This window comes from Alosa pseudoharengus, unplaced genomic scaffold (genome assembly GCF_046254945.1).
Source record: "Alosa pseudoharengus isolate Yale_2024_CS ecotype anadromous, Long Island Sound unplaced genomic scaffold, YU_APseudo_1.1 YU_APseudo_1.1_scf_9, whole genome shotgun sequence".
Lineage (NCBI taxonomy): Eukaryota > Metazoa > Chordata > Actinopteri > Clupeiformes > Clupeidae > Alosa > Alosa pseudoharengus.
Genome location: NW_027468881.1, coordinates 18,212,988 through 18,233,925, shown reverse-complemented (window position 1 = coordinate 18,233,925; position 20,938 = coordinate 18,212,988). Strand labels below are relative to the sequence as shown.

Below are 20,938 nucleotides of genomic sequence, written 5' to 3'. Positions count from 1 at the left end.
TGTGAAGGAGTGTCTTTATGGATCCCGGGGACAGTCTGTGGTGCGTGTTGTGGCTATCTTGAGCTACATGTGCATTGCTGTTCTATCCTGCATCGTTGTATGGTATTAATTTGACTTGGACCAAATAAGCATGGTGCACTCAGGTATGGGGAGAAATGTCAGCCGACTCTGCTTCAATTGGCTCATTCTGCTTCATTCATTTCTCACCACACCTGAGGGCACCATGCTCTTTTGCAGTAAAGCCAAACACATGACCTTTTCATCCACACCTTAGGTATGGACACTGACCCAATCCCAAAGTCCGAACTCAAAGACTCTGCTGTGCGTTCTTGCGAAATTTGTAAGGGCTTAGGGCTGTCCTAATGTCGCAGGGCGTAAGGGTTAGAGTACACACATACCAAGCCCTTTCCGTGAGTCTGCATCGGTGCAGACTTCACCAAAGGGAATTACCCAAAGTTCAAGGCATTGTGACGTGTACCGCGGAGACCATAGGGAAATCTGGAAATTACAAAGGTAAACAACAGCACGATACACGTGCATGGTGCAAGTGTCAGCAACATCTTTGTTATTAAACATCGCCAAGGTACATGTGATTTCGTGAAGTTCTGTCCCAATCCCATTTATACCTACAGTATCTGAGCCCATGTGGCCTCACACACTCACTCACTTAGCAGCTGAGATCAATTAAGTCTGTGAGTCTTTAGTCCTTAGTCCTCAGGGCTCACTTTGGAATTCAGCCACTGAAGCAAATTCTGCCCATGCGCCACCCAAAGGCTGTTGCACTGCCACTGCAAGGTGAGCATATATGCTACATGAATTTAAATAGTAACTTTCCATGTAGCCACCACTGTGTGCAGCCTCTGTATGCTGGACCATTAAGGACAAATAATATGGAAACTAGTCTATTGCCACTGCAATTGCAAACAAGCAAACAATACTGAAGGAATGCTTACTGCAGGCAGTCTACAGTAACAACTTACAGGGGCCTGTAAATTCATCAAGGAAAGGCAAAGAGTGGTAGCAAGAACGGTGAAAGAGAGAGAGAGAAAGAGAGTGCTTTACTCACTCAGTGCATGTTACAATTTCATGCCTCACATTCACCCATTCACACACACGTATACACCAATGGTGTAGGCTGCCATGCAAGGTGCCAACCTGCAATTCAGGAGCAGTTTGAGGTTCAGTGTCTAACTCAAGGACACTTCGAGAAGGTCAGGAGGAGCCAGGCTCCATTGACTCATCTACCTCCCAAGACACCACTGCCCAGAACAAGGAACCAAGTTGGCTCTACACAGCACTTGTCCTATTGTTTGGGGATTTCCCACTGCGGCCTATGGACAGCTTAATTAATAAGGCAACACGATGCAGGATTCAACAGCAATGCAAAGGATCTGTAGGATCCATATGAAACCCTCAGTCACATTTGTTATGAAGCGGGAAGGCCAATAACTCTTCATGGTCTAGGGGTTAGCTAAAATAAAGCCTTCAGCAACATACAACACATAAAACACAAACATGGACAGAACCTAACTGTTCCCTACACACTAGTTCTACGTGTGGTGCACAACTTTGTAGTAGGTCCTCGCCTTGTGTGAATGCATATGTGTGTGTCAGCTTGGCAGGAGTCTCAGAGACCGGTCAACATGGCGTGCTTGCACTCCCTGCCCAGTGCTCCTCTTTAGCTGGGCCAGCACAAGCCCGAAGCAAGTCTTTGGTGGTTTTAAGTTCAAGTTTTTATTCCTTTAAGTGGTGTAAAATCCAAACACAATCCAACACAGAAGGTTGTACTAATGCCATAGTTCATGTGGATACAAACAAAAAGGGGAGAACATCGGCCATGCTCCTCCAACAGGCCTTAACTAATTGTGTGCCGATTGAGAGGACAGGTAGTGACATCACTGAATCCCCACCTGTCAGTCAGTACTTTCCCTACCATGTGACCTAACCTATCCTAAGACCACAGATATAGAAACGTAGATACCGCATTGCCCGGTTCTATGTACTCTATGCAGGACTCCATTTTGGATTTGCTTCCTACTGGGCAATTAACTTCCTGTTTACACTGTACACAGTAGGCTATGACAGAAAATGTCAGATTACTAGCTTGTCAGTTTTAATATAATAGGCTATTTCTAATTGACCAATAAAGCTAAAGTTATCTAACCAGTTCAGTAACAGTTGCTTGATTAAGGTTAAGAACATTTTAAACCCTTTTCCTGTTTGCTGATGGGAGTAGCACACAACATTTTCACAAAGTCAGTACATTACCATGAGACAAGGTCCTGAAGACAATGATTATAGAAAAAAGCCATATTTGCCAATGTTTTAACATAAACAGGAAGTTGATATGCCAGTACAAGTGAATCCAAAATGGAGTCGTGCATAGAGCCTATTAGGAGGAATATGTCAATGTGGCCACCATATTGATAGGAGCAACATCTTATTGACTATGGGCAACACCTGCCGGCAATCAGAGACACCTGCTTTTTCATTGGCGTCCAGTCATTTAGCGCTCAATGTTGTCCTCAGCAATGTGGCACGTTGACGTGCGTTCTAGACACTGCGGTATCCACCTATTCATATCTATGCCTAACACATTTCATGATGATGAAGCCTTACGCTGGTCATCGCTTTTGTCCTCTTCATCCGTTCCACGCTGTTCCTGCCTCCAAGAGCAGTCCACCAGCACCACTGACACTTCCTTAAACTGGGCCAGAGACACAGGTTCTGTACTGGACAGGTGCGTTTCAGGGGACGCGACTGGATTTCTGTTTGATTTCTTTTGCTCATCCTGAAACACATTGGTCAAGGGAGAAAACTCTGGCAACTAGGACATTTTTAGACAACTTTTCATGACTATGCAACATCTTTTGTGGTAATGTGGGTTCATAGTCTGGTTAAGCAGTATCAAATGGAGAGAAGGGTGACAACTACGCCTCCTTATGTGACTATTGGACATCAATTTTACATATAAAATCCCACATCATATTTGCAAAAAAAATCCCACAAACTCATATTAGTGACATTTTTGTACAATAATAATCTACTACATGAAAATGTCAAGTAATGTCTTGCATGTTCATTGATGGGCACAAACATGACGCATGGCATTCTGTGTAAACCCAGACCAACCTGTTTGCAAATTTAAAATTTGGCCCTGGAAGTGGTACAAGGGGAAGTTCAGAAACAGGTATCAATGGGATCCTTTCAAGGGCGTAGTTTTGGTGTCAGTTTTGGCAGACACACAACAACCCAACAAAATATTGGTAAGGAACATATGCCTATTAAAACCTACGCCCTTGAATTCTTTACAGACCAGACATGCAGAGCAAGTTCAAATCTGCTAACTGGTTCATCGGGTTCACCCAAGCTACCTTTTCCTATCAGAAAAAAATGAAACAAATTCAAAATGTGGTTTAAGCAGGGTACAAGTCACGGATGCCATTGTATCAATACTGTATAGGGTGGTGGTAGCATAGTGGCTAATGAGCTGGGCTAGCATGCAGTAGCCTAAAAAGTTGTGGCTTCAATACCCGGGTTCCACTGTTGAGCTGTTGTGCCCTCCCTTGAGCAAGGCATTTGGGCCCAGAGTTGCTCTGGGCCTTTGTAATATAATTGACATTATGAAAGTCAAAAGTGTATGTAAAAATATGTATGTTAAAAGCGTCTGCTAAATGAATAAATCTTAATGTAAATATAGAGAGAGATATTGCATATTGTATATGGTGATCATTCTTGGTAAGAAGTTCTCATATCACAATATTGACAATTTAGTAGCGTGATGATGTTTCTGCATAGCGTTGTGCACAATTTGAAAATGCAAAAAGGTGCCCATGTGCACTTGCAAGGAGTTTGCAGAGCTGTGAGCTCATATATTCATATTATTATTAATTAACTATTAGATATGTGGTTTTACAGATTTATAAGTATTAGCTTATCTGATTAAATGTTTTTTGAAACAGTTTTATTACTGTACAGTCAACTGAGTCACAAAAATCAGAATCCAAACACTGTACCTGGATAAGTTCCGTCTTCATATCGATATCTGTACAGATGCTGTATTCTGTTCTGGAGTGAGTTTCCTCAGCTACAGGGACAGAAAAAAACAGGCTGATGATACATGGGGCAACTTTGTGGGGCAGTTATTACATTTCTCCTGGAAAAAGTATTGCTTCTTGTCAAAGGGACAAGGGAAGGTTTACATTTATGTACGTTAAGTCCACCAAGTCATGATAAGCTATTGGCGCTGCGCAGCACCAGTTGTGATATTTATCCTACTAAGTGTAATCGTAGGTAATGTCATGTATGAAAACTAGTATTGTTGGGCAATACTATAAGTGTCAAGTCCAGGGCAGCTGAGGTGTGGCGATGACATCATCAATACGCAAGTATGCGGTTTCACCGTCCAAACAAACTCGCAAGGGCTACGGTTTCAGATTATTCCACCCTGGGACCAGGTTTCAAAAAAGTGCGGTTTCGGGCAGTGCGTTTACAGGATTCGTTTGGACAATCGGCCAAGACGATGCAAAACCTGTGCGTTTAACCCAAAAAGCGTCTCCGTGTGGACGGGGCCTTAGTCAATTGGAAGATGTTTTTATCTGAAGGGGCTTTCATCTACTGATCTCTAAAGAAGTCTTTAGGGATCATTTCAGCACAGTACACATTTATCTCATGTCAATTAAGGAGTAAACCCCACTGCATGTTAGAGAAGATTCATTCTTCCACCAAGCAATGTAGATCTTCAAAAACATACAGTATAGCAGAATGGTTGTGAAGCAACACACAGACTGATATGACTCAACCAATCATAATCTTTTTTTATAATATAGACCACTTATTATTCATAAGAGTGCTACTTGGCCCATACTTATGTCTTTTTCCTTTAGCTGACCCTTTGTTGAAATAGAGATTTGTTACATGCGTGTGTGTTTGTGTGTGTGTAACTCTTTTCCTTTAGCAGTCAGTCCTTACCAGGCTGACGGTACTCTCCACAGCCATCATTCTCAGCTGCCGCTTCCTCTTTAATCTCCACCACGGGACTCTCCAGCCTCTCTGAGTCAGAAAAGTCCAGCGAGCTCTGAGGGTCAAACAAGTCTTGAACTTCTCTTGAACACCAGGAAAGCTTATCAGACTCTGTGTCCAAACATGTGTGACATATCTACATGTGAAAGCTTAAGACTCTGTTTCCAAACATGTGTGTGACATATCTACATGTGTGTGTACCTCAACTTTGAGGTGGCTCTCCCAGTCCTGCAGACATTCATTCACTTTCTGAAATGTCCTAAAAGGGTAAGAGGTCAGAAATTCAAACAACAGAGTTTGAACAAACAAAAACCACAATAGAAAAACACAATTGGATGTCTTTAAATTTGATTAGTTGGTAGCAGAACTTTTGTAAATAAGCAATATGGCACTTGTGGTGATTGTGACTTTGGTAGCAAATATCGCCATGGCTGTGATTCCGCTACACAAGGCCTCAAATCACAATCATGGCGATATCTGCTACCAAAGTCACTCTCATGTAATATTGCTTAAAGGTGCTCTAAGCGATGCTGGGTAACGTCACTTCTGTTGACTTTCAAACAAAACAGAGAGCTAGCTTGCTACTTCCTCCCTCTCCCTCCCGTACAATTGAAACTCCTAAACACGCATCTCATCTGTGATTTGCTGGAACAGTTTTTATGTTTTTATGGGCTAGGTTTGCCCAGGTTGTTTTTGTTGCCTGGGCTGTCCACAGAGATTGCGTTTTTTTACAGTGTATTCAGGACACAGACAGCTAGCGGTTGGTTAAGTGATGTTTGCAGTAAGTGACATAAAATGTTTTAGCTTAAAAAACGTGTGGCATCGCTTAGAGCACCTTTAAATTAAAATACTTTGTGAATACAGGTCCACAGTTTTGGGGGGAGGGAAAAATACCGATGTGTATTCTCTTGGGTCTGGAACTGTTGATACAGGTCCTTCAGTTCATTTTCCAGCAGAGCCACAGTCTGTATAAACACACATACACACACATAATATTAATCTCTCTCTCTCTCCATCTTTCCTAATGTTACACCCTTAGAAATGCCTTATCTTGGAGGCCATGTTTGGGCGCTGGGAAAAAGTGCAAAAAGAATGATATTAAGTAGTATAAACTTGTTTTTGTAAGCATTTCCCACCCTACAAAGTTTGGGCTGCCTATGAATAACACTTTTCATTATATTAATGCCCTAACATTGCTTACCAGACAATGTGACAGGGGTCAGCCTGTAAGGATAAAGTAATTTCAAGGGCTGAAAATAATATGAGGACATAGGATTTGAACAGAAATATTTCACAGGCCTTGGTTTTGGAACCCATGGTTTTGGAACTAGTGTGCCGTGAGAGATCGTCAGGTGTGCCATGGAAAAAGATCTAATTTCACTTCATTGGTCCAAAAACATTAGCCTGGAAAATCCAGACCCTGGTAATCTAGAAAGATTAAGGGTCTGGCCACGAACAATGTAATGGCCCAACTCGAGGGGCGGCAACAAGCATGCATTTAAAAATCTCACTGCACGCAATTGGATAACACTAGACCATGTTTACTCCGAATGATTTTGGACTTCGACGCAATCGGATAACACTACGACCAAGGTGTACGGTCCTCCAACGTTGCAGCGCTGTCTTCATCAGTTTAGCTGGTTCCCCGGAATGTTGGGGTAAAAGTAACGTGCATCATTGCTCATTGCCAGAGTGTCTCACAGAGACAATTCCATTGTGCTCTCGCAAGAACTCTGGATTTCCAGGGTACAAAAACATAAGCTTCTATTAAAGAATTGTTTATATTGTACTGGTCTCACGGAGCATATGGCTGTGCTGTTGGTAATATGCAATGAAATGTAATGAAATTAAACTCTTAGTAATAGCACAACTACTACAAAGCTAGTTGTTAAGATTCATGGGTAATGGTAACTTCTCCTTGAAACAGTGGATGATTTGATATCCTTTTTAATAGCTGAAAAACTACAGGACTACCTTTTCAAAACCGGTGTCTTCATTTATGTCATGGACATAACTGTAAGCATATTATCCCATTGCTCTTTTGTTTCATACTCTCAGATATACATATACTTCTCCCTGTGTTTGTTTTACTTAAAGGGTCTTGCATAAAAATGATTGTAAGGGACCTGGGTTTGTTGGAGTCTTAAATATAAGAAAGTTTAGACTATGGTACATTTCATTTTAATATTTGGGATGTTGGTGTGCCGAGGGGATTTTTTCAGTGTCAAAAATGGTTGAGGGGGCTTTAATGTTGAGGGCAATCAAAACCAAGTGGAAGTTTTAAGGGGGGAGAAATGGGACGGGCCCTTAGTGTATGTGAATGTGAGCGCAGTGTGTAGTTGCCCTGTATAAGTGAGATATTTTCCATATGTGAGTAACACATACACACCTGGTGGGCTAGTGTGAGTGAGTTGTCTTTTTCCTCCAGGAGTTTCTGTAGTTCTTCAATCTTCAGCGTCAGCTGTCTGTTTGACTGCACATGCTCAGTCAGGCTCCTCTCAGTCTCCACCTCCCTCTCCTCCAGGCGACGAATCAACATGCAAAACTCCCGGTTTCGACCTACTTCATGCTGATAAATACCAACACCAAACATCATAACGTAAATCAAACACACACACACACACACCCCACACATGTTAAAGCAACACCAAAGAACTTTTCCTCTGTCGCACGCACTATTTGTTTATCCAGCACCGGCTTTCCAAATAACAATGTCCACAGACAAGGTAGAATATGTTGCATAATTTTATGAAAGTACGATGTATTGCAACATCAGATGCAAGTAAAATTTGTAGTTTCTCATGTCTCATTCCATCGAACTACAGATTCGCTACCCGATCCGTCAAACTTACATAGTGCGGTTATAGCCGATAGAGGGCCGTGAAGCGAATGCAGAAAGTGCCGTTCACCCTGTTACGAGTTGATGAACTACCGAAACGATTTTGGAAACATTATTTTAAGGTACAAAAAACTATTTGGTGTTGCTTTAATATACAGACACAGAACATGCAATCAGGTGCTTCTGTGCTACATAAAGTTTGAGCTAAGGCTTGCTATACTACTAGACAAGATGTTGAGCCTAAAGCCAGAGGAGAATTCAAATTCAGCAAGCAGCAGCAGAAGTTTGTGGCTATGCCTTGTTTCAGACTGGTCCAATGATTACAGTCTATGCCTATTAGGGTGCAACTAGATGGATGGATGGATAGATAGATATACTGATTAGTGATGGGCAAATGAAGCTTTGGTGAACCACTGAACCACAGCAGTGTGAACCTAGCGACACTAGCTGAAAAGCAAAAAGATAGCCGCCACACATACATTTTTCAACATAAAGGTCCTTAGCAAACCAATATTTTTGGTTACATATACTGGTTTGGGTAAGGACTTTTATGTTGAAAAATCTACATGTGGCAGCCATATTGGATTTTTTCATTAGTGTTGCTAGCTTCACACTGCTGTGGTTTAGTGGTTCACCAAAGCTTCATTTGCCCATCACTAATACTGCTCCCCAAAGGGAAATTCAAGATCCCAGTAGCTTAAGACACCACACACAACAACATAAACAGAATACTAAAAAAATAAATCCACATGACTAAAATGAACAGTAAAAGATACTAAAGATACTAAAACAAAGATCCACATGGATGTACTAAGGATGCAGGAGGCGCTTGCAGTGACAGGGCAGGGCAGAAAACGAATGTGGCCAATGACCAGGCATGGGTTTATCGCCAGTGATAGCCTAATTAACTAGGATAGCCTACTGATTATATTGGCTTGGTCAGATTACACGATTTCAGTCCAATTTTGCTGTGTCTGAGTAAGAAAGGTCGGGATCAAGGCCAAGCAGGAACTTATGTGACATAGGCCTATTCACTAATGTGACATTCAACTAGGCCTAGCAGCGATGTATTGTCTGCCACATTCTCAATGTTTGGGGCATAGACTGTATACTGTAGAACTACAGTCTATGGTTTGGGGAATCTCCAACGACTCCCGTGTTGACACTGACACTATGATGACACGCAACGCGTATTAGCAACATGATCTTGCATGAAGGAATCTCCCGACCGAAACGCACCAAGAATGAACGAATTAGGCCTACCAAGAACTAATGGTTAATCGCATTGTCTGACATGGTCAGTCCTAATGCGTGAATTACACGATTCTGTCTTTTGATTGACCGGTCAGGATAGGCTAATGCAGTTATTTTTGTTCAGGTTAGGTCAAATGAGTTACAGAAAAGATATTATGTCAGTAAAGCATTAAAAAAAGTATGCCCAGGCATGTTTCATACCTCTAATGCTTGTGTGATAAATTGAGTGGCCCTTTCCAGATTGATGCAGGCTTGTTTGTGCCTCATGTCCATATTCTGCTGATTTGATATATCGTCCATCTTCACAATATGTATAGGCCTGCTACACACACCAAGACAAGAGAAAACGACATGTAATAGAAACACTCGCGTTGAGCATATCACAAACTTGATTAAGCGTCAGGGGGAGGAGGAGATCGCCTCATAAAGTTGTTTACATTTAGAAATTTTGATCAGAAAAACATGCTAACCAGCTGTCTATGGGACCAGCTTTTGGCAATTGTACCAACTCAGAAGTGTCTCTCGGTCTACTGCTCTTACCTGGAAACTTCATGCACCTTTGTGCCGTCTCCCCTCCGTGTCGAGTCGTCAGGTAGGTAGCAGCAGTTTTTGGCGATATGTCTTCCTAGTTTTGCATCATGTTTGGCAGGAATAATAATAGTGATGAAGTATCTTGAACCTCTTTTATGATACTAGGCATTTGACATAGACAAGCTTGCACCTCTAACTACCTGAGTGGCGCTACTACTACCAGAGTGGTAGGACCAGACAGCATACAAGTAGGCTACTGTCAGAGCCCGTCTGTGCTGTCAAACTGAGAATGAATAGTAGTGTGAAACTAGCGACAGTAAAGAAAATTCCAATATGGCCGCCATTCGCGAATCCTTCAAAATAAAAGTCAGAACATATTCATTACTTTTTCAATAAAAAAGTTTAAAAATTATTCATTTAAAACTGTATTGTGTTACCAAAGGGAAAGTAAATTTAGAAAATAATTAAATAAGACATTTAAATCGAAAATACACATTAGAATGCTATATTTTTTCTACACCAATATAATTAAAACTGTGTGGCTGTGAAAACAATAAGTTGTGCATATGTAAAAGGGGGGTGAAATGGAATCCTTATAACATGTACTTTCAGAATATATATAGATGTTTATACCAAGTTCGCCTTTGTGAGTGCCAGGCCATACTAAGTGTGTACCGAGTCATATACTATAGGCCTGTCATTGGCACACTGTTGAACTTCAAATTGTGTGGCTGTGAAAACAATAAGTTGTGCATATGTAAAAGGGGGGTGAAATGGAATCCTTATAGCATGTACTGTCAGAATATATATAGATATTTATACCAAATTCGCCTTTGTAGGTACCAGGCCATACTAACTCTGTACCGAGTCATATACTATAGGCCTGTCATTGGCCACTGTTGAACTTCAAATTGTGTGGCTGTGAAAACAATAAGTTGTGCATATGTAAAAGGGGGGTGAAATGGAATCCTTATAACATGTACTTTCAGAATATATATAGATATTTATACCAAATTCGCCTTTGTAGGTACCAGGCCATACTAAGTGTGTACCGAGTCATATACTATGTCTGCCATTGACATACACTGTTTAACTTCAAATTGTGTGGCTGTGAAAACAATAAGTTGTGCATATGTAAAAGGGGGGTGAAATGGAATCCTTATAACATGTACTTTCAGAATATATATAGATGTTTATACCAAGTTCGCCTTTGTGAGTGCCAAGCCATACTAAGTGTGTACCGAGTCATATACTATAGGCCTGTCATTGGCACACTGTTGAACTTCAAATTGTGTGGCTGTGAAAACAATAAGTTGTGCATATGTAAAAGGGGGGTGAAATGGAATCCTTATAGCATGTACTGTCAGAATATATATAGATATTTATACCAAATTCGCCTTTGTAGGTACCAGGCCATACTAACTCTGTACCGAGTCATATACTATAGGCCTGTCATTGGCCACTGTTGAACTTCAAATTGTGTGGCTGTGAAAACAATAAGTTGTGCATATGTAAAAGGGGGGTGAAATGGAATCCTTATAACATGTACTTTCAGAATATATATAGATATTTATACCAAATTCGCCTTTGTAGGTACCAGGCCATACTAAGTGTGTACCGAGTCATATACTATGTCTGCCATTGACATACACTGTTGAACTTCAAATTGTGTGGCTGTGAAAACAATAGGTTGTGCATATGTAAAAGGGGGGTGAAATGGAATCCTTATAACATGTACTTTCAGAATATATATAGATGTTTATACCAAGTTCGCCTTTGTGAGTGCCAGGCCATACTAAGTGTGTACCGAGTCATATACTATAGGCCTGTCATTGGCACACTGTTGAACTTCAAATTGTGTGGCTGTGAAAACAATAAGTTGTGCATATGTAAAAGGGGGGTGAAATGGAATCCTTATAGCATGTACTGTCAGAATATATATAGATATTTATACCAAATTCGCCTTTGTAGGTACCAGGCCATACTAACTCTGTACCGAGTCATATACTATAGGCCTGTCATTGGCCACTGTTGAACTTCAAATTGTGTGGCTGTGAAAACAATAAGTTGTGCATATGTAAAAGGGGGGTGAAATGGAATCCTTATAACATGTACTTTCAGAATATATATAGATATTTATACCAAATTCGCCTTTGTAGGTACCAGGCCATACTAAGTGTGTACCGAGTCATATACTATGTCTGCCATTGACATACACTGTTTAACTTCAAATTGTGTGGCTGTGAAAACAATAAGTTGTGCATATGTAAAAGGGGGGTGAAATGGAATCCTTATAACATGTACTTTCAGAATATATATAGATGTTTATACCAAGTTCGCCTTTGTGAGTGCCAAGCCATACTAAGTGTGTACCGAGTCATATACTATAGGCCTGTCATTGGCACACTGTTGAACTTCAAATTGTGTGGCTGTGAAAACAATAAGTTGTGCATATGTAAAAGGGGGGTGAAATGGAATCCTTATAGCATGTACTGTCAGAATATATATAGATATTTATACCAAATTCGCCTTTGTAGGTACCAGGCCATACTAACTCTGTACCGAGTCATATACTATAGGCCTGTCATTGGCCACTGTTGAACTTCAAATTGTGTGGCTGTGAAAACAATAAGTTGTGCATATGTAAAAGGGGGGTGAAATGGAATCCTTATAACATGTACTTTCAGAATATATATAGATATTTATACCAAATTCGCCTTTGTAGGTACCAGGCCATACTAAGTGTGTACCGAGTCATATACTATGTCTGCCATTGACATACACTGTTGAACTTCAAATTGTGTGGCTGTGAAAACAATAGGTTGTGCATATGTAAAAGGGGGGTGAAATGGAATCCTTATAACATGTACTTTCAGAATATATATAGATGTTTATACCAAGTTCGCCTTTGTGAGTGCCAGGCCATACTAAGTGTGTACCGAGTCATATACTATAGGCCTGTCATTGGCACACTGTTGAACTTCAAATTGTGTGGCTGTGAAAACAATAAGTTGTGCATATGTAAAAGGGGGGTGAAATGGAATCCTTATAGCATGTACTGTCAGAATATATATAGATATTTATACCAAATTCGCCTTTGTAGGTACCAGGCCATACTAACTCTGTACCGAGTCATATACTATAGGCCTGTCATTGGCCACTGTTGAACTTCAAATTGTGTGGCTGTGAAAACAATAAGTTGTGCATATGTAAAAGGGGGGTGAAATGGAATCCTTATAACATGTACTTTCAGAATATATATAGATATTTATACCAAATTCGCCTTTGTAGGTACCAGGCCATACTAAGTGTGTACCGAGTCATATACTATGTCTGCCATTGACATACACTGTTGAACTTCAAATTGTGTGGCTGTGAAAACAATAAGTTGTGCATATGTAAAAGGGGGGTGAAATGGAATCCTTATAACATGTACTTTCAGAATATATATAGATGTTTATACCAAGTTCGCCTTTGTGAGTACCAGGCCATACTAAGTGTGTACCGAGTCATGTACTATGTCTGCCATTAACATACACTGTTGAACTTCAAATTGTGTGGCTGTGAAAACAATAAGTTGTGCATATGTAAAAGGGGGGTGAAATGGAATCCTTATAACATGTACTTTCAGAATATATATAGATGTTTATACCAAGTTCGCCTTTGTGAGTGCCAAGCCATACTAAGTGTGTACCGAGTCATATACTATAGGCCTGTCATTGGCCACTGTTGAACTTCAAATTGTGTGGCTGTGAAAACAATAAGTTGTGCATATGTAAAAGGGGGGTGAAATGGAATCCTTATAGCATGTACTGTCAGAATATATATAGATATTTATACCAAATTCGCCTTTGTAGGTACCAGGCCATACTAACTCTGTACCGAGTCATATACTATAGGCCTGTCATTGGCCACTGTTGAACTTCAAATTGTGTGGCTGTGAAAACAATAAGTTGTGCATATGTAAAAGGGGGGTGAAATGGAATCCTTATAACATGTACTTTCAGAATATATATAGATGTTTATACCAAATTCGCCTTTGTGAGTGCCAGGCCATACTAAGTGTGTACCGAGTCATATACTATGTCTGCCATTGACATACACTGTTGAACTTCAAATTGTGTGGCTGTGAAAACAATAAGTTGTGCATATGTAAAAGGGGGGTGAAATGGAATCCTTATAGCATGTACTGTCAGAATATATATATATAGATGAAATTAAATCCCTGCAGCTTCTAAAAGATAAAATGGAGGTAGATGACATGTCCAATGAAAAGATTAAAGGGTTCATTCAAAGCATTCAACTTTATCCATTTAGGGTCATCTGTTTTACTGAAGGTGGCATAAGACTCTGGCACGAGATAGCAGAGTCGTCCCCAGCATTCTGGGATGCCACAGGGAGCATGATTAACTCAGAAATAAATAAAAAGCGCATTTTATATTACGAAATAACCATTAGTTCGTCATCAACTCCTCATGCGTCTGCTCCAATTGCCTTTATGATAACAGATGACCATACGCAGAGTTCAGCAGAACAACTTTTAAACACAGTTAGACATTTTGAGATGAAGTTGTTTGGCTGTAATAATACACCGATTCAAATCAATAGCGACAGGTCACTGGTACTTTTGCAAGCTGCTATGAATGTATTTAATAAGGACACAATGTCAACATATTTAAATCGCTGCTGGCACATTCTTAACGGAACCCAAAAGGAAATTGATTTAGATTTTTGTGTCATACGGTCTTGTAAAAGTCATTTAATGCGTCAAGCCAGTGAGATCTGCAAAAAGCAATATAATGGAAAAGACAAAAGATATAGGATTGGTATGTATATGTTTAGTCTTTTAATAAATGCTAAATCGCTTGCTGAAGCAAAAAACTTAATTTTTGATATCTGTATGGTCTTGGAGAGCAGAGTGTACTCAGACGTGGTAGAGAAAAGTACAGCCAATTTAGAGGAAAAAGTTAAGAGTTTAGGGTCTGAAGATTTTGAGGGAAAAGATGAAAGCCTATCAGGGGACATTTTTGAGATAGTCACACATCAATCCCCATTTCTTCGTTATTTTAATCAAATATGCAACGAAGCGCGGAAACAGCCGACCTCTATAAAAAGCACAGAAAAAAACCCTTACTTTGGCCCTATGTTACTCGAGAAATTATTTAATAATTTTCTACCGGTAATTCCAATTTGGTCAGATATGGTTCAGGTTCATTTATCAAAGATGGAAAGGTTCCGCAATAAAAATCTAGATAAAACCACTTCGATTTCAGAAGTCACATTTAAAAATACTAAAACATTGTTTTTGAATAACAAAAAACTTAGAACTGATGAATGCATCCAGGAACTATATAAATTATATAAAGCACGTGAGAGAGACTTCTGCGAGAAAATCAAACTGAAAAGGATGAAAAGATTAAGAGACATACAGGAACCCGAGGAATCATGGAACAAGAAAAAAAGCGTACCCAAGCACCTTCAGAATACATTTCAAAAACCCCCAAAAGAGAGCACAAAGTTATTCAGCATTAATAAAAATAGTAGGCAACCGGGGGGTATCCCAGAAATAGCTAAAGGTAGTGGGAGCACACCAATACTGCAATTCTTTAAACAAACAAGAGCCGTGAAGCAGTGTCAAAAAAGACTTTCCTCCGCCTATAAAAAGAAACGTAGCCCTGACTTTCAAGTTTCACAGAAAGCAATTGAAGACATCTCTTTATGTGAACATTATGAACTTGAAAGTCAAGTTACTAAAAATGAAGCTGTAGTGTTAATTAAAACATTTGTAGATAAATACCTGCAGGCAAACTTTTTAGCCAATGATTTGCTGTATGCTCACTGCTTATCATTATTTAATTGTATCAGGTGTGCAGAAAATGAGAGAAGTAACCGCACAAACAAAATTCTAATGTCATTACCTTTAGATATTTCAGAAGAGGCAATAAAACACTTTTTAACTAATCAAGCTTTAAATAAAAAAAATAGAAATGAAACAGACAATTGCAAATCATGTGGAGAGAATACTGTGTCAGAAACTTTGCTGATTCATTTGCCACAGTCACTTCTCATATTAGCAGATAACCCCAAAAGCCTCCCATTACATCTTACACTCGACACAGTTTTTGGCATTTACAAGTATTCACTGGCATCCCTTTTGGTATCTCTCTCAGAAAAACCTTTTATACAGTTGTTAAGTTTTGATTGTGTTTCAGACAAACAAACAGAAATTGCCAATTTAATACAACTTAATCCCGTATTCTTTTTAGTTGAATACTGTGTGGAGACCACTGAACAGATTAATATATGCCGTTTATATGAGGAACAACACATATGTAATAAACAGTGTGGTAGTCATGAACCATTTGAAATTCAAGAATGGATTCCTCAAGGAGATGTTAACTTGCCTCCAAATATGACAGAGAAGGATATGAACGTGATTAGAAGTAGTGAATGGCTAGATGATAAAATAATAGACATTTATATGAAAATGCTCCAAGCAAAACTGACAACAAATGACATTTTAATGGTCCCATCGACATTTATAAGTCAGTGTTTAAAAAGTGTATTTTGCCCTGACATCAATGTATTACCAAAAATATATAAGCCTGAAAATAATTGGTGGCGCTACCACACAGTAGTGATTCCAGTAAATTTTAACAACATGCATTGGGCTGTTATGATTTTGGAGCTGATTGAACAACACCCCCAAAATAATGAAATAACTGTAACAGCAAAAGTATTTGACTCAATCAAAACATTTGATTATGAAATGATAAAAATAATGCCAACATTGCAGAGATACCTATTGTTACAGTATCTAGCGATCCATGGGAAGCTGGTGAATCTTGTATTTAGATATGAATTTTATCATAAATGCCCAACATTTATAAAACAGTCTGATAGCATAAACTGTGGAGTGTATGTTTGTTTTTTTGTTAAATCTTTTCTTTTTCAAACAAATTTAAACAAATTTTGCAGTAGCAATATGCGGAGGATTTTAGAGTATGAATTAAGTCACCAGGTGATACTGTAATATTTTTCCTGGATATATTGGGGTTTGTATTTATTTATTTATTTATTGATGAATATGTATTATTGTAATTATAATATATAACTTATACTTATTCATAATATTTATTGGAGAAGTGTGCAATATTTGATGTGGGACAATGTGCAATATCCAAACTGTGGCAATTTGCAATATGTATGTGTGTGTGTGTGATAATTGTGTGTGTTGTGTTTAATTGTGACATTGTGTGAATATTGCAGTGTTTTGCACTGGCTCCTGCTGAGGTCCTTGTGAAATGACACCCCTGCTGTCACTAAGGTAATGTATGTCCATATGTATGTATGTGTATTTATTTATTTATTATTGTCCTTATTTATGTTATGTCCTTGTGACGTTTGTCTGTCATTGTTTATCATTGTTTATTTGTCCAAGAAAAAGTTTGCATCCCCTTACTTTGAACAGTAGTAGAGGAGGTTATAAAGGGATACATTATAGAACATTTCATGAAGGGGCATGGAAACTTTAGCATGTATAATTGTCATTTATGTACCTTTTTACTGTCTTTTATTACTTTCTATTTATATATGTGTTTTACTAACCTTGTCCTCTTGTCTTGTCCTGTCATACTAACATCCCACTTGTGGCCTGTACCTTGACGTGGTGAGTGGGCTTTCAACTAAACAGGCCTGTCTTCCTGAACACTCATCTGTTTTTCTCTTTTAATCTTTCAGTCCTATACAGTGCAACCAACAAACCAGAACGTTTTCAGACCCTTTCAAGTTTTACACATTTTCTTATGCTTCAGACTCATCTTCAATTTTTTTCTCTCATAAAACTACACACAATACTCCAGAAAAAATCAGGTGTTTTAAGTGTTTTATAATAAATAAGACTGAAATATATCATTTACATAAGTATTCAGACCCTTTGTTATGACGCTTGCAATTGAGCTCTGGTGCATCCTCATCTATCAATGGTCCTTGAGATGCTTCTACAACTTGTATGTCAAAGTGAAAACCAAGCCACAAGGTCAAGACAATTATTTGCATATGCAGGCCATTTATTTTTTATTCTATATTTGTACATATTTCTTTTTGTAAATATTTGAACATTACACATGTATTTCTGTATCTGTTTTGGTGCCTTCAATTTGGTTTTACATACACATCTATATGTATCTTATATTTGGTTTTACAAACATATCGTATTTCCTGAAAGTACATGTTATAAGGATTCCATTTTACCCCCCTTTTAAATATTCACAAGTGATTATTTTCACAGCCACAACAGTAGCCTATGTGGCAATGATAGGCCTAGTATGTGACTTGGTACAGACTTAGCATGGCCTGGTACCTACAAAGGTGAACTTGGTATACATATCTATATATATATTCTGAAAGTACATGTTATAAGGATTTCATTTCATCCCCCCTTTTACATATGCACAACTTATTATTTTCACAGCCACACAATTTGAAGTTCAACAGTGTATGTCAATGGCAGACATAGTATATGACTCGGTACACACTTAGTATGGCCTGGTACCTACAAAGGCGAACTTGGTATAAATATCTATATATACACAATTTGAATTCAACAGTGTATGTCAATGGTAGACATAGTATATGACTTGGTACAGAGGTAGTATGGCCTGGTACTCACAAGGGCGAATTTGGTATAAACATCTATATGTATCCTGAAAGTACATGTTATAATGATTTCATTTCACCCCCCTTTTACATATGCACAACTTATTGTTTTCACAGCCACACAATTTGAATTCAACAGTGTATGTCAATGGTAGACATAGGATATGACTTGGTACAGAGGTAGTATGGCCTGGTACTCACAAAGGCGAATTTGGTATAAACATCTATATGTGTTCTGAAAGTACATGTTATAATGATTTCATTTCACCCCACTTTTACATATGCACAACTTATTGTTTTCACAGCCACACAATTTGAAGTTCAACAGTGTATGTCAATGGCAGACATAGTATATGACTCGGTACACACTTAGTATGGCCTGGTACCTACAAAGGCAAATTTGGTATAAATATCTCTATATATTCTGAAAGTACATGTTATAAGGATTCCATTTTACCCCCCTTTTACATATGCGCAACTTATTGTTTTCACAGCCACACAATTTGAAGTTCAACATCGTGCCAATGACAGGCCTAAAGTATATGACTCGGTACAGAGTTAGTATGGCCTGGTACCTACAAAGGCGAACTTGGTATAAATATCTATATATATTCTGAAAGTACATGTTATAAGGATTTAATTTACTCCCCTTTTACATTTGCACAACTTATTGTTTTCACAGCCACACAATTTGAAGTTCAACAGTGTGTGTCAATAGAAGGCCTATGACTTGGTACAGACTTGGTATTGCCTGGTACTACAAAGGCGAACTTGGTATAAATATCTATGTGTATTCTGAAAGTATATGTTATAAGGAGTCCATTTTACCCCCTTTTAAATATGCACAACTTATTGTTTCCATAGCCACACAATTTAAAGTTCAATAGTATTGTGTATAGTATGACAGGCCTAGGGTAGGCCATGAGTCCGTACAGAGTTAGTATGGCATATACCTATAAAGACAAATTTGGCATAAATATCTATTCTGAAAGTACAAGGAGTCCATTTTAGCCTACCACCCTAAGTTTGAACTAAGTGTTATTTGATAATATGTTATTTTAGGTCTTGTTAATGAAAAAGGTAATCCTTCCACAATTATATTAATGCAAAGTATAATCGTATAAAAACATTAACTTTAAACCAATGTATAGTACATTATTATCCCCCTTTTCTACGTTTGTTTTTGTTCCCTTCTCTTTTAATAGTAGCCTACATCAGGATATGGAGACGTTTGTCCAGAGAATGTCCGTAGACGGGCTCTGGTTTGAGAAAGGTGTTGCGTGAGATCACTTCCGTTCAATTTCAAGGATGTTAGCAAGACAATTCTGCTACAATTACAACATTTGCACATGCATTTACATAGGCTAAGTTTCAGCAACATGTTTACATTTCGTGTAAACCTTTGAAAAATACTCTGAAAACCGAATTTTAACCTACTTTATCTGATCGTTTGTCTGTACCTTTATTTTGACGCTTTTCGCCGCCATATTGCCCGCTATTGTCGCGTACTGTCGCTTACTGTCGCTAGCTCCACGGAACTCCAGAGAATGCTCTGCGTCTTCTTCTGTTTATTTTGGTAATTCCGATTCGATGCCTTATTGCCACCTACTGTTTCGGGGGTGAACCGCATGTAGAAGAACTGAAAACTCGGCTTGAGCATAGACAGGGATATCTAAAAAATAATATAGCTTCTTTCAATTATTTTCAAAATGCCATGTCGTGCCCTTTATCCAAGTAAAGCCCAATGGTCTGACTATTTGCTGTTTCCACTTTTAATAATCAAGCAGCAAGATATGCACATGGAAAATGTCTATTTTCATTGAGACAAAAGGTTTATAATAAACCTGTTACCCGTCATAGACTACTAAAGAATTTTCTGTAGTAAACAGAGTTTTATTCACTCTCCAAAATATTTTTTACAGTTTCTGTCCTACATACTTTCTCAGGTTACATGTAGATTATGGCATCCTATCCATAATGGAGTCCACTCAGTCTCTCCTCCAAACCCTTCTGATCACTTGTCCAGTGACACACTGGTGTTCTACAGTGAGTGGGTGTCTGTGTGTGGGGGCGTCTTCATACTGTTTTCATAGAGATGACATGTATGTTGTGCAATATATGCGGCCTGTGGCACATACATATTTTATATGCACTTGTCATTCATATTGTTATAAATTTCTTTGTAGAGCAGCTAAATGTGACAGCACTTGAGTCCAAGACAAATTTCCCTTTGAGGACAATAAACTGTATCTTATCTTGTCTAGGCTCTGCGCCACTTTTCCGGCAACTAATTGTTTAATTAGTCTTTACCTCATTTTTGGAAAAGCAGACATAGAATGGAAACAAAAGTTTTTACCTTGGCATTGTGCCATTGTTGAATAAGCATGGCATGTTTATTTAAATGGAAATGTGTTCTGCTCCTTGCAATTCAATGTGCAATTTAGTTGCAATTTAGTTGAAGCAAAATATGAAAATATTTTGGAAATTCTACAGGGAATGAGGAAGGGCTGTAATTGTATGAACATCGGTGCATGTTTTTGATAGAGCATTTGGTTGCATAACGTTACCTTCAATGTTAATGTAGCACCCCAACCCTCAGGCGCTGGTTAAGAGGAATGCGGGGGACAGAGACCA

The 20,938-nt window shown here is 38.7% G+C and overlaps 1 protein-coding gene across 3 annotated transcripts in view; it reads right to left on the bottom strand.

The window, feature by feature from the left end:
- Nucleotides 1-20,938, bottom strand: part of LOC143114864 (uncharacterized) — a 22,532-nt gene extending 1,594 nt beyond the window's left edge. Inside the window, exons 1-9 of one of the 3 annotated variants that reach the window (XM_076276683.1) lie at nucleotides 20,872-20,938; nucleotides 9,656-9,740; nucleotides 9,317-9,437; nucleotides 7,412-7,591; nucleotides 5,917-5,987; nucleotides 5,224-5,281; nucleotides 4,972-5,077; nucleotides 4,017-4,087; nucleotides 2,620-2,791 (exon numbers count right to left, since the gene is read on the bottom strand). In XM_076276683.1, the coding sequence (XP_076132798.1) occupies nucleotides 2,620-2,791; nucleotides 4,017-4,087; nucleotides 4,972-5,077; nucleotides 5,224-5,281; nucleotides 5,917-5,987; nucleotides 7,412-7,591; nucleotides 9,317-9,415 (757 nt within the window). In that variant the 5' untranslated portion in view covers nucleotides 9,416-9,437; nucleotides 9,656-9,740; nucleotides 20,872-20,938. Of the gene's footprint in view, nucleotides 1-2,619; nucleotides 2,792-4,016; nucleotides 4,088-4,971; nucleotides 5,078-5,223; nucleotides 5,282-5,916; nucleotides 5,988-7,411; nucleotides 7,592-9,316; nucleotides 9,438-9,655; nucleotides 9,933-20,871 lie in introns of those variants that run through there. The other 2 variants (XM_076276685.1, XM_076276684.1) reach the window with 2 other exon arrangements.